At 49.0% G+C, this 16,573-nt stretch overlaps 1 protein-coding gene across 2 annotated transcripts in view; it reads right to left on the bottom strand.

The window, feature by feature from the left end:
- The window catches only part of TAF4 (TATA-box binding protein associated factor 4), a 222,454-nt gene extending 216,747 nt beyond the window's left edge, over nucleotides 1-5,707 (bottom strand). For both annotated transcript variants that reach the window (XM_063959325.1, XM_063959326.1), the window contains exons 1-2: nucleotides 4,807-5,707; nucleotides 3,210-4,124 (exon numbers count right to left, since the gene is read on the bottom strand). In XM_063959325.1, the coding sequence (XP_063815395.1) occupies nucleotides 3,210-4,124; nucleotides 4,807-5,080 (1,189 nt within the window). In that variant the 5' untranslated portion in view covers nucleotides 5,081-5,707. The remainder of the gene's footprint in view (nucleotides 1-3,209; nucleotides 4,125-4,806) is intronic.
- Nucleotides 5,708-16,573: the final 10,866 nt, after the last annotated feature.

The following is a 16,573-nucleotide window of genomic DNA, read 5'->3' as shown; positions in this document are numbered from 1 at the left end:
CTCCTGCGGAGCCGCTATTCCCCATGGTCCTTTCAGGAACCCCAGCATCCACTAGGACGATAGAGAAATTATTATTATTATTATTATTATTATTATTATTAATAATAATAATAATATTTATTATTGTTTCCCGCCAATTCTTTTCTTGCCTATAGCATACTGATCTGGAACAAAAACAATCCCAAGTAAAAGTATCACAGGTTAATCTTTATTGGGTTACTATGTAGGTGTCTGCAATCACAATTTCCCCGCAGAAAACAGTACCAGCTTACTAGAAAAAGCAAACGCATGGAAATTATGTACCCCTCAATTTTATACAGCTGCCCCAAATGCACTTTGATAAATTATGTGAATAGGATTGAGACCCCCTAAAGTAAAATTACAGGTGTGTGATGAAGACTTTTTTTTTTCTAGCTTCAAACCTTAAGTGTTCCCTGAAAACTTGCTTCTTCAGGTAAGCTTAACAAATTCCTAACCTTCCATAAGCTATTCTATCCAATAACTTCCCCTCTATACAGTTCACACAAAACGTACATGTGTTCTCTTTCTAAATACACAACCCTCTGGTGCCAGACGAATATTACTTTGTTATTTAGGCCCACAAACAACCTTTCACCACTGGAATCAGTCTGGGCCAATAGACATAACAGTTTTGAACCCATTTATCCTATGATTGTAAGCTTGAGTGGGGCATTTTTTACTCACTGCATGTCAGTAAACAGTCTTGTTTTATAATGCTTTGCAAAGCACAAAATATGCTGTCACTACATAAATAAATGTAAATAAAGCTGCAAAGACTATAGAATAGTATTTTATGGGGTTCATCAAAGTAAGGGAAAAATACCCTGTATGCTTGATCAGGAAGACCAGTTATTCTAAGAACTTCTACACCTGCTTCATTTTCTGACACTAAAAAGGCTATGGTCCTTCTAGGGGTGCAAGACTGCAACATCATTTATCAAAACAATTTTACAACACTTAAGGCACATACACACTGGGCGATTTTGAGCTGAAAGCAGGTCACTTATGGTGTGTTGAGCTGCTTTCAGCTCAAAGCCGCCCAGTGTGTATGCACAAGCGATGAGCGCTGATGCGCGCTCCCGCTTCATCGCCGGCGGCCGCCGTTCATCTACTGGTATTACCAGATGAACGGCGGGGTGGACAACTTTCCATAGCGTTCACCCCCGCTGACATCGCTGGTCAGGAGGGAAAATAGCTCAGTGTGTATGCAATGAGCGATTTTCAGCCCAGCGATGATCGCTGTTCACACACGCTGGGCAAAAACGCACAGTGTGTATGCACCTTTATTAAATAGCAGGTGTGTGTGTGTGTGTGGGGGGGGGGGGGGGGGGGGTACTCCAATACTTACTTTATTTGACTTAAAGCATTGGGAGTATTTAAAAAAAATAAAAAGAAGATTTTTTTTTTTGAAGGTCTCTACATTATGGGGTCAATTCAATTAGACGCGAGTTGCCGTTTTAATTGAGTGAAAATCCTTCCAACTGCACCACAACTCAACCAGTCTCACGGCTTTTTGTACACAGCCCTATAGGGCTGTGAACAAAAATCCACAAGTACAGAGCTACTGTAACAGTGGCATATAGCCGCACTTATGGCTGCAAATAATTTGCACCTAATTGAATCATCTCCATAGAAGGTAAGAAATTTGTAAAAATACTATGCAGAGAACAGACCATGGTTGCAAGATTTCCTTCAGTCTTCCCCACTGCTGCTATATTTCAGTAGCATCCCTCAGTAGATTAATACACCTGCCAGACTTGCAGTTTGTAACGGTGTGATAATCCTTATAGTATTATCACAGTTAATGTAAGGGGGGGGGGGGGGGGGGGAGTACACACGGAGAGATCCGTGTCTAAAATCTAAGCAATCTGACTAGATTGCTTAGATTTTAAGCACGATCTGCCGTGTGTATGCCCCCCAGCGATATCCGCGCATCGCTATCGCCGGTGCTATATTGAGCCTGCATGCAGGATCAATCTAGCAGGTCGCTCACTTCACCCCTGTGTGAAGTGAGCGGCCCCCGTCGTCGCCCCCCCCTCACTCAGCACATTGCGCTGTGCTGAGCAGGGGGGGGGGGGGGTATATATGTGTGCTGAGCGGTCTGTGTTAAGATTGCTCAGCACACATCTCTCCCTTCAGTACCCCCCTGAAGATGTATTGGAAGACAGGGGATGCACACAAAGTATTGTCTGATAACACTTCTAGAAGACTCATATTAAAGAGTGCCAAAAGAGGATGCACAGATCTACTTACTTCTAAAGACACACTGCAATTCACAGCAGGCAGAGAAACGTTCCTGCTGTTCCTACTATCCTGTCTCACAAAAGATTATTATTTACTATTATACAGAGAAACGGGTGTAGTATGGTTTGACGGCGCCGGAATACCGACAGCTGGGCGAGCGCAAATGAGCCCCTTGCGGGCACGGTGGCGCGCCACGCTATCTATTCTCCCTCCAGGGGGTTGTGGACCCACAAGAGGGAGAAAAGATGTCGGTATGCCGGCATCGGTATGGTGGTCGCCGGGAGGCCGGCCACCTGAAGACCACCCCCAGAGAAACATATGCAGCATTTAGGCACCTAGACCTCTAGTGAACGCAGGTGACATGCTACATGACATGACACTACCTAACACAAATGTTCTCTTCCAAATGTTTCTATTTTTTTTATTTTTCTCTGCAACATGTAAATTACAGCGGAAAGTAAAGTATACTTATAATGTAATAAATGAAACAACTGTTGAAACAGTAAGTCAGTCACACCTTAAGCTTAGGCAAAGTGAAAGAGTTAATCAACCCAGTCAGTATAAGTATGTATAAAGGATTGCAAGCTTCAACGTAAAACAACTTCTTTACACTTCCACAAGAAACTGCGTTACAACACAGATTTCCTGGCACAGAGGGGCATACAGGGACATGGCGTACCGAGGCAAGCTAGGTAACCTGGAATGGTGCTTTAACAGAACTACTTTTTGCATAAGACACGAATACACAATAAATAGAAATAGCACAGTCCCAAACTATCAAAATCCTGCCCTGTGTAATACTCATCATTATCCTACCAGCCTGACAGTGATTGGTCCTAGACACAGAATCACATGCAGTATAAACACAACTTGAACGGAGGAGAAACACATGGGAAACTTCTCTCGCACAATGAACTTGACTCAATGACATTAGTATCTCTTACCTGGGGGAAGTTGAAAGTTTTGGATGTTGGGTGGGTTTTGAGGAGGCTGCGGCACACGTGGAGCTAACATAGGAGGTGTAATGGTTGCCCTAATTCCACAAGCTGGTGCTGTAGGAGTCCTTGGCAAGCTTGGAGGCACAGTGCTGACTGTAGTTTTGCCCATTCCTGTAGGAGTGCCAGGTGCAGAAGTTGCCCCTCCAGGGCCAGGATGACCTGCTTGCATAGTCTGTCCTATAACCATGTTTCCAGGGTTAGGCTGGCTCTGTTGGGGAGTCTGAATAATGGTTTTGGGGGATTCAGACTTGATCACCTGGCTAGTAGCCGGGTTGGGCTGACTATTCATTTGCAAAGGTATCCCTCCAGGAGCTGGCAACGGGGAATTAATCACAGTATTGCTTCCATTCTGAGTGGCTGGCACTCCCTGATGCACAATAGGTCTAACCAGCGCTACAGTAGTGGGTACACCAACCAAGCCTGCAGGCTGTCCAGCTGCCCCTGCAGAAGATGTGGATGAGGAGATGACAGAGGCTGACACATTAGTCGTTGTAAGATAAGAAGTTTGGATCACTGTGTTCGCTCCAGCATTTACACCACCCTTGGCGACAGGAGCTGGGCCATTGTTGACAAGATTAACACCTGGCGTTGGATTACTGTTCACCTGAAATGAGGTTCCATGCCCACCAGGTCCATGAGAATTTATTACAACATTACTCCCGTTCATGGTTTGCAGGGTTTTGCCATTCCCTGAGCCATGGTTGGGCACAGAAGTAGCAATGCTGCCTAGGACCCCAGCTTTGGCCTGACTGAGTGGTCCAGGTGCTTCAGATCCAGCAGACCCAACTCCATCTGGTTGCACTGCTGTTTGCGGTCGGCTGTTGTTAATAACGCTTCCTTGAACTCCAGGTACAGCTGCTCCTGTGGAACAGAACAACAACAATGTAACACAATGGGTCAGAGACAGTAGAGCGAGAAATAGATAAGATAAAATACAGCACTTGTCATCCCAAATCCAGGCACAGCATGCACGACAGTCAACATATTGTAACCAATGTGACATAATGTCTGCCTACTTATATTTCTGTACATACAGTACACACCACCTGTCAAAACGGAGCTTATAGTTCTAATCACAGTCAAATCTGCCTCCAATGTAGAAGTGGGCATGGTCTATGTACAGTACACATCTCTCACTAGCCTTCATTCTCTGAGGTCTGTGACCAAGGTATAACCCCAGCACAGCACGGGAAGATAAGTGGACAGAAACAGTTTGGCAGTGACACTGGCACATGTGTGCCCCTATCACCCCCTGGCATTGCCATCTGCAGCTCAACAGGAGCTCAGAAACAGCCCCAAAGTGAGTTAGTGCCCAAGTCTGGCGACCTGAGAGACACCGCGCATTGCACCCTCACCCCAGTGCCTGCCACTGGCAGCAGAACACATGCCCAGCTGTCCACTGACTTCCAGACAAGGCTGTATACCCCAAATCACGGCGCAGACATCCACCAGGCACATCCTATCTCTCGCTGACACCCCGCCGTAATTCCAAGGCGCCCCGGCATCTCCAGCAGCGTCCTGCCGCGCAGTTCGCCCGGCTCACCTGTCTTGGGCATCTCGGAGGAGAGTCCTATCTTGGCTTCTGGTTGGACCCCAGCACTGGCTGCCCCTACCCCAGGACTGGCAACATGGTTGGCTAGGGCCTGGCTGCGGACCTCGGGGGGGCCCGGATGCGGCTGCTGGTGGTGGTGATGATGGTGGTGGTGGGTGGCGGCTGCCAGCTGAGACTCCAAAGAACCCACCAGATCACTGACCACTTTTTCGTCCACGTCCGTGTTGAAGAAGACATCATCCAGCAGATCCGAACCCGCCGCCATCTTTACTCCGCCGCTCAACTCAGGAGGGCAGCGGCGCTCTGCGCAAGCGCGGCTAGCCACCTACGTCACGGCAGGCGAGTGCTCCCATTGGCCGGCGCCGCCCTATATAGAGCGTGGGCAAATGGCTGCGAGCGGTATTTGGTGATCCGGGAGGGAAAGGAGCGTTGCTCCCGGGGTGGTAGTGAGCTCAGGGCTCGGGATGGAGAGCAGCGCGTTGCCTGAGCTCGGAGCTGTGCTCGAGGACGAGCACATAGGACTGAGCGCGGCGGGGGTAGTGCTGGGGGGTGTCCCGTCTTTGTCTGTTGTGATTCAAAATGGCTGCTTGTGAGCGCTGGGCTGAAGGGCGCCACACCTGCCGAGCAAAGCGTTTCTATTCCCGGCTGAAGGAGAGTATTATACACGGCAGCCCGAAGCCCGCGCTCTCCGCACACAGCCTGCCTCTGAGGGCGGGGAGAGGGAGGTGTAGGGAGCAGGACGTGGGACACCGTGGGCGGGAGGACAGGGTGGTATCTGTGCCGGCTGCGGGGTGGAGGAGAGTGCTCATTTCCGGGTACAATGGGCGCTATTACACCCGGGCTGTCCCCGTACACAGGAGCTGCTGGGGCCCGGTCACAACTCTGCTGTCTGCACCCCACCGCCTGTCTGGCTGACCAGGGCGCCATGTGAGATCCGGACGCAGCTGTCTAGTGATGTGCCAGCCCATGGGCTGCTGCCCTGGCACCGTGACCCGTAGGTGCTGTCCTGTTGTGTACTGCGGGCACGTATCAGGGTCTCCTTCCCGGAGCCTCAAGGTCACTCATGCAGGAGCTACTGGGCTCCATGTGTTGCCTAGACCTATTGCGGGAGGTGCCTGATATCATTACCGGCGCTGCTACTGCTTACTGCCAATGTCACCCTCCGCTCCCAGCTGCTATGCTAGTGTACCCGGGGCTTCTGCTCAATTACCGAGAAGCTGCACTACATCCAACAATCGCTACTTCTGCCATTAAATAAAAAAAAGTATATATTTTTTTTTTACATAGCATTTAATAGAGAGCTTCTGGAAATGGTTTGCACACGTAACTATGTGATTTAGCATGTACTTGGGGTTTAGATTTGGCCGTGACCCAGCATTGTGTCTCCTGCTTGATTTTAAATGGTAGAACAACACAATCACTAGCAACAATTTAGTTGATGTTAGTAGTGTTATTGCTAGTCCATGGGGAGGAAAAAACATGAAAATTACAATATAGTGCACCCCTGAATTTAAGGAAAATGCTATTAAACGTGTGTCTGCTCCTAACATGAGTTTTATCTCCTTTTATACTTATGTTTTTAAATACAATTGTAAGTGTATACTATGGGGCCTATTTGTTAAGAATCACGTACTGTCCAATCTGGGTGTGCTATTCGTGTGCAGAAGCATTGCAATTTTACTGTTGTATGAATGGAAACACTCAGGGGCTATGAAAAGACCCTGCAATGTGTTCATTCCTGCGGCCTCATCATGTGTGGTTCTCTGACCACGCATGTGTGGCGGCCATTGCTGGGGAGGGTTCTGTAGTAACCTTTCTCTAACGTCCTAAGTGGATGCTGGGGACTCCGTAAGGACCATGGGGATTAGCGGCTCCGCAGGAGACTGGGCACATCTAAAGAAAGCTTTAGGACTAGCTGGTGTGCACTGGCTCCTCCCCCTATGACCCTCCTCCAAGCCTCAGTTAGATTTCTGTGCCCGAACGAGAAGGGTGCACACTAGGTGGCTCTCCTGAGCTGCTTAGTGAAAAGTTAGTTTTAGGTTTTTTATTTTCATTGAGTCCTGCTGGCAACAGGCTCACTGCATCGAGGGACTAAGGGGAGAAGAAGCGAACTCGCCTGCGTGCAGAGTGGATTGGGCTTCTTAGGCTACTGGACATTAGCTCCAGAGGGACGATCACAGGCCCAGCCTGGATGGGTCCCAGAGCCGCGCCGCCGGCCCCCTTACAGAGCCAGAAGCCTGAAGAGATCCGGAAAATCGGCGGCAGAAGACGTCCTGTCTTCAAAAAGGTAGCGCACAGCACCGCAGCTGTGCGCCATTGCTCTCAGCACACTTCACACTCCGGTCACTGAGGGTGCAGGGCGCTGGGTGGGGGCGCCCTGAGACGCAATAAAAATACCTTAAATGGCAAAAGATGCATCACATATAGCTCCTGGGCTATATGGATGCATTTAACCCATGCCAAAAATACACAAAAAACGGGAGATAAGGCCGCCGATAAGGGGGCGGAGCCTATCTCCTCAGCACACTGGCTTCGTTGGAGGGAAGCTCCCTGTCTCTCCCCTGCAGTCACTACACTACAGAAAGGGTTAAATAAAGAGAGGGGGGCACTAATTAGGCGCAGTATAAACAATACAGCAGCTATAAGGGGAAAAACACTTATATAAGGTTATCCCTGTGTGTATATATATATATATATATATATATATAGCGCTCTGGTGTGTGCTGGCAAACTCTCCCTCTGTCTCCCCAAAGGGCTAGTGGGGTCCTGTTCTCTATCAGAGCATTCCCTGTGTGTGTGCTGTATGTCGGTACGTTGGTGTCGACATGTATGAGGAGAAAAATGATGTGGAGACGGAGCAGATTGCCTGTAATAGTGATGTCACCCCCTAGGGGGTCGACACCTGAGTGGATGAACTGTTGGAAGTATTACGTGACAGTGTCAGCTCTGTATAAAAGACAGTGGTTGACATGAGACAGCCGGCTACTCAGCTTGTGCCTGTCCGGACGTCTCATAGGCCGTCAGGGGCTCTAAAGCGCCCGTTACCTCAGATGGCAGATATAGACACGGATACTGACTCCAGTGTCGACGGTGAAGAGACAAATGTGACTTCCAGTAGGGCCACACGTTACATGATTGAGGCAATGAAAAATGTTTTACACATTTCTGATAATAAGAGTACCACCAAAAAGGGGTATTATGTTCGGTGAGGAAAAACTACCTGTAGTTTTCCTGAATCTGAGAAATTAAATGAGGTGTGTGATGATGCGTGGGTTTCCCCCGATAACAACTGATAAAAATGTTATTGGCATTATATCCTTTCCCGCCAGAGGTTAGGGTGCGTTGGGAAACACCCCCTAGGGTGGATAAAGCGCTCACATGCTGGTAAGAACAAGGGCTCTACCCTCTCCTGAGATGGCCGCCCTTAAGGATCCTGCTGATAGAAAGCAGGAGGATATCCTAAAATGTATTACACACATACTGGTATATTTTTGCCTATAGAGCATTTTAAAGATGCATTTCTATATATGCGTGATGCACAGCGGAATATTTGCCGACTGGCATCAAGTCTAAGTGCGTTGTCCATTTCTACCAGTAGAGGGTTATGGACACGTCAGTGGTCAGGTGATGCGTATTCCAAACGGCATTTGGAAGTATTGCCTTATTAAGGGGAGGAGTTATTTGGGGTCGGTCTTTCAGACCTGGTGGCCACGGCAACAGCTGGGAAATCCACGTTTGTACCCCAGGTCGCCTCTCATCATGAGAAGACGCCGTATTATCAGGCGCAGTCTTTTCGTGGACAAGCGGGCAAAAGGTTCCTCTTTTCTGCCGCGTGACAGAGGGAGAGGAAAAAGGCTGCAGAAATCAGCCAGTTCCCAGGAACAGAAACCCTCTCCCGCCTCTGCCAAGCCCTCAGTATGACGCTGGGGCTTTACAAGCAGAATCAGGCACGGTGGGGGGCCCGTCTCAATGAATTTCAGCGCGCAGTGGGCTCACTCGCAAGTAGACCCCTGGATCCTTCAGGTGATACTCAGGGGTACAAATTAGAATTCGAGACGTCTCCCCCTCGCCGTTTCCTAAAGTCGGCTTTACCGATGTCTCCTTCTGACAGGGAGATAGTTTTGGAAGCCATTCACAAGCTGTATTCCCAGCAGGTGATAATCAAGGTACCCCTCCTGCAACAGGGAACGGGGTATTATTCCACACTGTTGTGGTACCAAAGCCGGACGGCTTGGTGAGACCGATTATAAATCTAAAATCTTTGAACACTTACATACAGAGGTTCAAATTCAAGATTGAGTCACTTAGAGCAGTGATTGCGAACCTGGAAGAAGGGGACTACATGATGTCTCGGGACATCAAGGATGCTTACCTTCATGTAAAAAAAAAAAAATGTACCCTTCTCATCAAGGGTACCTCAGGTTTATGGTACAGAACTGTCACTATCCGTTCAGACGCTGCCGTATGGATGGTCCACGGCACCCCGGGTCTTTACCAAGGTAATGGCCGAAATGATGATATTCTTTCGAAGGAAGGGAATATTAGTTAGTTATCCCTTACTTGGACGATTCCCTGATAAGGGTAAGATCCAGGGAACAGTTGGAGGTCGGTGTAGCACTATCTCAGGTAGTGTTGCGGCAGCACGATTGGATTCTCAATATTCCAAAATCGCAGCTGGTTCCGACGACTTGTCTTCTGTTCCTAGGGATGATCCTGGACACAGTCCAGAAAAAGGTGTTTCTCCCGGAGGAGAAAGCCAGGGAGTTATCCGAGATAGTCAGGAACCTCCTAAAACCGAGCCAAGTCTCAGTGCATCAATGCACAAGGGTTCTGGGTATAATGGTGGCTTCCTACGAAGCAATCCCATTCGGCAGATTCCACGCAAGAACTTTCCAGTGGGACCTGCTAGAAAAATGGTCCGGGTCGCATCTTCAGATGCATCAGCGGATAACCCTGTCACCAAGGACAAGGGTGTCCCTCCTGTGGTGGTTGCAGAGTGCTCATCTTCTAGAGGGCCGCAGATTCGGTATTCAGGACTGGGTCCTGGTGACCACGGATGCCAGCCTGCGAGGCTGGGGAGCAGTCACACAGGGAAGGAATATCCAGGGCTTATAGTCTAGCCTGGAGACGTCACTTCACATAAATATCCTAAAGCTAAGGGCAATTTACAATGCTCTAAGCTTAGCAAGACCTCTGCTTCAAGGTCAGCCGGTGTTGATCCAGTCGGACAACATCACGGCAGTCACCCACGTAAACAAACAAGGGTGGCACAAGAAGCAGGAGCAATGGCAGAAGCTGCAAGGATTTTTCGCTGGGCGGAAAACCATGTGATAGCACTGTCGGCAGTATTCATTCCGGGAGTGGACAACTGGGAAGCAGACTTCCTCAACACGACCTCCACCCGGGAGAGTGGGGACTTCACCCAGAAGTCTTCCACATGATTAAAAACCGTTGGGAAAAACTCGACAGGTATTGCGCCAGGTCAAGGGACCCTCAGGCAAATTCAACTGGGTCGATTCCTACATTTCCTGCAAACAGGAGTGTCTATGGGCCTGAAATTGGGGTCCATTAAGGTTCAAATTTCGGCCCTGTCAATTTTCTTCCAAAAAGAACTAGCTTCAGTCCCTGAAGTTCAGACGTTTGTAAAAGGGGTACTGCATATACAGCCTCCTTTTGTGCCTCCAGTGGCACTTTGGGATCTCAATGTAGGTTTTGGTTTCCAAAAGCCACATTAGGTTGAACCACTTAAATCTGTGGAGTTAAAATATCTCACATGGAAAGTGGTCATGCTGTTGGCCCTGGCCGGGGCCAGGCGCGTGTCAGAATTGGCGGCTTTATCCTGTAAAAGCCCTTATCTGATTTTCCATTCGGACAGGGGGAATTGAGGACTCGTCCTCAGTTTCTCCCTAAGGTGTTTTCAGCGTTTCACCTGAACCAACCTATTGTGGTGCCTGCGGCTACTAGGGACTTGGAGGACTCCAAGTTGCTAGATGTCAGGGCCCTGAAAATATCCAGGACGGCTGGAGTCAGGAAAATTGACTCGCTGTTTATCCTGTATGCACCCAACAAGCTGGGTGCTCCTGCTTCTAAGCAGACTATTGCTCGTTGGATTTGTAGTACAATTCAGCTTGCACATTCTGTGGCAGGCCTACCACAGCCCAAAAATCTGTAAATGCCCACTCCACAAGGAAGGTGGGCTCATCTTGGGCGGTTGCCCGAGGGGTCTCGGCTTTACAACTTTGCCGAGCAGCTACTTGGTCAGGAGCAAATACGTTTGTAAAATTCTACAAAATTGATACCCTGGCTGAGGAGGACCTGGAGTTTCTCTCAATTGGTGCTGCAGAGTCATCCGCACTCTCCCGCCCGTTTGGGAGCTTTGGTATAATCCCCATGGTCCTTACGGAGTCCCCAGCATCCACTTAGGACGTTAGAGAAAATAAGAATTTACTTACTGATAATTCTATTTCTCATAGTCCGTAGTGGATGCTGGGCGCCCATCCCAAGTGCGGATTGTCTGCAATACTGGTACATAGTTATTGTTACCAAAAAGATCGGGTTATTGCTGTAGTGAGCCATCTTTTCTAGAGGCTCCTCTGTTATCATGCTGTTAACTGGGTTCAGATCACAAGTTATACGGTGTGATAGGTGTGGCTGGTATGAGTCTTACCCGGGATTCAAGATCCTTCCTTATTGTGTACGCTCGTCCGGGCACAGTATCCTAACTGAGGCTTGGAGGAGGGTCATAGGGGGAGGAGCCAGTGCACACCAGCTAGTCCTAAAGCTTTCTTTAGATGTGCCCAGTCTCCTGCGGAGCCGCTAATCCCCATGGTCCTTACGGAGTCCCCAGCATCCACTACGGACTATGAGAAATAGAATTATCGGTAAGTAAATTCTTATTTCTCTAACGTCCTAGTGGATGCTGGGGACTCCGTCAGGACCATGGGGAATAGCGGCTCCGCAGGAGACAGGGCACAAAAAGTAAGCTTTTAGGATCACATGGTGTGTACTGGCTCCTCCCCCTATGACCCTCCTCCAAGCCTCAGTTAGGTTTTTGTGCCCGTCCGAGCAGGGTGCAATCTAGGTGGCTCTCTTAAAGAGTTGCTTAGAAAAAGTTTTTAGGTTCTTTATTTTCAGTGAGTCCTGCTGGCAACAGGCTCACTGCATCGAGGGACTTAGGGGAGAGAAGTGAACTCACCTGCGTGCAGGATGGATTGGCTTCTTAGGCTACTGGACACCATTAGCTCCAGAGGGAGTCGGAACACAGGTCTCGCCCTGGGGTTCGTCCCGGAGCCGCGCCGCCGACCCCCCTTGCAGATGCTGAAGATTGAAGAGGTCCGGAACCAGGCGGCAGAAGACTTTCAGTCTTCATCAGGTAGCGCACAGCACTGCAGCTGTGCGCCATTGTTGTCAGCACACTTCACACAGCGGTCACGGAGGGTGCAGGGCGCGGGGGGGGGGCGCCCTGGGCAGCAATGTATAATACCTGTATGGCGAAAAATACATCACATATAGCCCTTGAGGCTATATGGATGTATTTAACCCCTGCCAGATATCACAGACTCCGGAGAAGAAGCCCGCCGAAAAGGGGGCGGGGCCTATTCTCCTCAGCACACAGCGCCATTTTCCCTCACAGAAATGCTGGTGGGAAGGCTCCCATGCTCTCCCTGCACTGCACTACAGAAACAGGGTTAAAACAGAGAGGGGGGGCACTGATTTGGCGATATGAATATATATTAAAATGCTATAAGGGAGGAACACTTATATAAAGGTTGTCCCTGTATAATTATAGCGTTTTGGTGTGTGCTGGCAAACTCTCCCTCTGTCTCCCCAAAGGGCTAGTGGGTCCTGTCCTCTATCAGAGCATTCCCTATGTGTGTGCTGTATGTCGGTACGTGTGTGTCGACATGTATGAGGAAAATGTTGGTGAGGAGGCGGAGCAAATTGCCTGTAATGGTGATGTCACTCTCTAGGGAGTCGACACCGGAATGTATGGCTTATTTATGGAATTACGTGATAATGTCAACACGCTGCAAGCCGGTTGACGACATGAGACGGCCGGCGAACAAATTAGTACCTGTCTAGGCGTCTCAAACACCGTCAGGGGCTGTAAAACGCCCATTTACCTCAGTCGGTCGACACAGACCCAGACACGGACACTGATTTCAGTGTCGACGGTGAAGAAACAAACGTATTTTCCTTTAGGGCCACACGTTAAGGGCAATGAAGGAGGTGTTACATATTTCTGATACTACAAGTACCACAAAAAAAAAAAGGGTATTATGTGGGATGTGAAAAAACTACCTGTAGTTTTTCCTGAATCAGATAAATTAAATGAAGTGTGTGATGATGCGTGGGTTTCCCCCGATAGAAAATTATTGGCGGTATACCCTTTCCCGCCAGAAGTTAGGGCGCGTTGGGAAACACCCCTTAAGGTGGATAAGGCGCTCACATGCTTATCAGAACAAGTGGCGGTACCATCTACAGATAGGGCCGTACTTAAGGAGCCAGCTGATAGGAGGCTGGAAAATATCCTAAAAAGTATACACACACATGCTGGTGTTATACTGCGACCAGCGATCGCCTCAGCCTGGATGTGCAGAGCTGAGGTGGCTTGGTCGGATTCCCTGACTAAAAATATTGATACCCTTGACAGGGACAGTATTTTATTGACTATAGAGCATTTAAAGGATGCATTTCTATATATGCGAGATGCGCAGAGGGATATTTGCACTCTGGCATCAAGAGTAAATGCGATGTCCATATCTGCAAGAAGATGTTTATGGACACGACAGTGGTCAGGTGATGCAGATTCCAAACGGCACAAAGATGTATTGCCGTATAAAGGGGAGGAATTATTTGGGGTCGGTCCATGGGACCTGGTGGCCACGGCAACTGCTGGAAAATCCACCGTTTTTTACCCTAAGTCACATCTCTGCAGAAAAAGACACCGTCTTTTCAGCCTCAGTCCTTTCGTCCCTATAAGAGTCATATCTGCCCAGGGATAGAGGAAAGGGAAGAAGACTGCAGCAGGCAGCCCATTCCCAGGAACAGAAGCTCTCCACCGCTTCTACCAAGTTCTCAGCATGACGCTGGGACCGTACAGGACCCCTGGATCCTACAAGTAGTATCCAAGGGGTACAGATTGGAATGTCGAGACGTTTCCCCCTCGCAGGTTCCTGTAGTCTGCTGTACCAATGTCTCCCTCCGACAGGGAGGCAGTATTGAAAACAATTCACAAGCTGTATTCCCAGCAGGTGATAATAAAATTACCCCTCCTACAACAAGGAAAGGGGTATTATTCCACACTATATGGTGGTACTGAAGCCAGAAGGCTAGGTGAGACCTATTCTAAATCTGAAATATTTGAACACTTACAAAGGTTCAAATCCAGATGCAGTCACTCAGAGCAGTGATAGCGAACCGGGAAGAAGGGGACTATATGGTGTCCCGGGACATCAGGGATGCTTACCTCCATGTCCCAAAATTTGCCTTTCTCACCAAGGGTACCTCAGGTTCGTGGTACAGAACTGTCACTATCAGTTTCAGACGATGCCGTTGGATTGTCCAAGGCACCCCGGGTCCTTACCAAGGTAATGACCGAAATGAGGATTCGTCTTCAAAGAAAATGGACGACCTCCTGATAAGAACAAGGTCCAGAGAACAGTTGGAGGTCGGAGTAGCACTATCTCAAGTAGTTCTACGACAGCACGGGTGGATTCTAAATATTCCAAAACCGCAGTTGTTCCGACGACACGTCTGCTGGTCCTAGGGATGATTCTGGACACAGTCCAGAAAAAGGTGTTTCTCCCAGAGGAGAAAGCCAGGGAGTTATCCGAGCTAATCGGGATCCTCCTAAAACCAGGAAAAGTGTCAGTGCATCATTGCACAAGAGTCCTGGTAAAAATGGTGGCTTATTACGAAGCGATTCCATTCGGCAGATTTCACGCAAGAACTCTTCAGTGGGATCTGCTGGACAAATGGTCCGGATCGCATCTTCAGATGCATCAGCGGATAACCCTATATCCAAGGACAAGGGTGTCTCTCCTGTGGTGATTACAGAGTGCTCATCTTCTAGAGGGCCGCAGATTCGGCATTCAGGATTGGATGCTGGTGACCACGGAGGCCAGCCTGAGAGGCTGGGGAGCAGTCACACAGGGAAAAAATTTCCAGGGAGTGTGATCAAGTCTGGAGAATTCTCTCCACATAAATATACTGGAGCTAAGAGCAAATTTATAATGCTCTAAGCTTAGCAAGACCTCTGCTTCAAGGTCAGCCGGTATTGATCCAGTGGGATAACATCACGGCAGTCGCCCAAGTAAACAGAAAGGGCGGCACAAGAAGCAGGAGGGCAGTGGCAAAACTGCAAGGATTTTTCGCTAGGCGGAAAATCATGTGATAGCACTGTCAGCAGTGTTCATTCCGGGAGTGGACGACTGGGAAGCAGACTTCCTCAGCAGGCACGACCTCCACCCGGGAGAGTGGGAACTTCATCGGGAAGTTTTCCGCATGATTGTGAACCGTTGGGAAAGACCAAAGGTGGACATGATGGCGTCCCGCCCGAACAAAAAACGGGACAGGTATTGCGCCAGGTCACGAGACCTTCAGGCGATAGCTGTGGACGTCCTGGTAACACCGTGGGTGTAACAGTCGGTGTATGTGTTCCCTCCTCTGCTTCTCATAACCAAGGTATTGAGAATTATAAGACGTAGAGGAGTAAGAACTATACTCGTGGCTCCGGATTGGCCAAGAGGGACTTGGTACCCGGAACTTCAAGAGATGCTCACAGAGGACTAATGGCCTCGGGAGCTAAGAAGGGACTTGCTTCAGCAAGTACCATGTCTGTTCCAAGACTTACCGCGGCTGCGTTTGACGGCATGGCGGTTGAACGCCGGATCCTAAGGGAAAAGGCATTTCGGAAGAGGTCATACCTACCCTGGTCAAAGCCAGGAAGGAGGTGACCGCACAACGTTATCACCACATGTGGTGAAAATATGTTGCGTGGGTGAGGCCAGGAAGGCCCCACGAAGAAATTTCAACTAGGTCGATTTCTACACTTCCTGCAAACAGGAGTGTCTATGAGCCTCAAATTGGGGTCCATTAAGGTTCAAGTTTCGGCCCTGTAGATTTTCTTCCAGAAAGAATTGGCTTCGGTTCCTGAAGTCCAGACGTTTGTCAAGGGAGTATTGCATATACAGCCCCTTTTGTGCCTCCAGTGGCACCGTGGGATCTCAACGTAGTGTTGGGATTCCTCAAATCATATTGGTTTGAACCGCTCAAATCTGTGGATTTGAAATATCTCACATGGAAAGTGACCATGCTGTTGGCCCTGGCCTCGGCCAGGCGATTGTCAGAATTGGCGGCTTTGTCTTACAAAAGCCCATATTTGATTTTCCATTCGGACAGGGCAGAACTGCGGACTTGTCCCCAGTTTCTTCCTAAGGTGGTGTCAGCGTTTTCACCTGAAACAACCTATTGTGGTGCCTGCGGCTACTAGGGACTTGGAGGACTCCAAGTTGCTAGACGTTGTCAGGGCCCTGAAAATATATATATATATAATTCCAGGACGGCTGGAGTCAGAAAGTCTGACTTGCTGTTTATATTGTATGCACCCAAAAAGCTGGGTGCTCCTGCTTCTAAGCAGACTATTGCTCGTTGGATTTGTAGTACAATTCAGCTTGCACATTCTGTGGCAGGCCTGCCACAGCCAAAATCTGTAAATGCCCATTCCACAAGGAAGGTGGGCTCATCTTGGGCGGCT

This window comes from Pseudophryne corroboree, chromosome 3 (genome assembly GCF_028390025.1).
Source record: "Pseudophryne corroboree isolate aPseCor3 chromosome 3, aPseCor3.hap2, whole genome shotgun sequence".
Lineage (NCBI taxonomy): Eukaryota > Metazoa > Chordata > Amphibia > Anura > Myobatrachidae > Pseudophryne > Pseudophryne corroboree.
The sequence above is the reverse complement of the archived record's forward strand: the minus strand, read 5'-3'. Positions and strand labels throughout refer to the sequence as shown.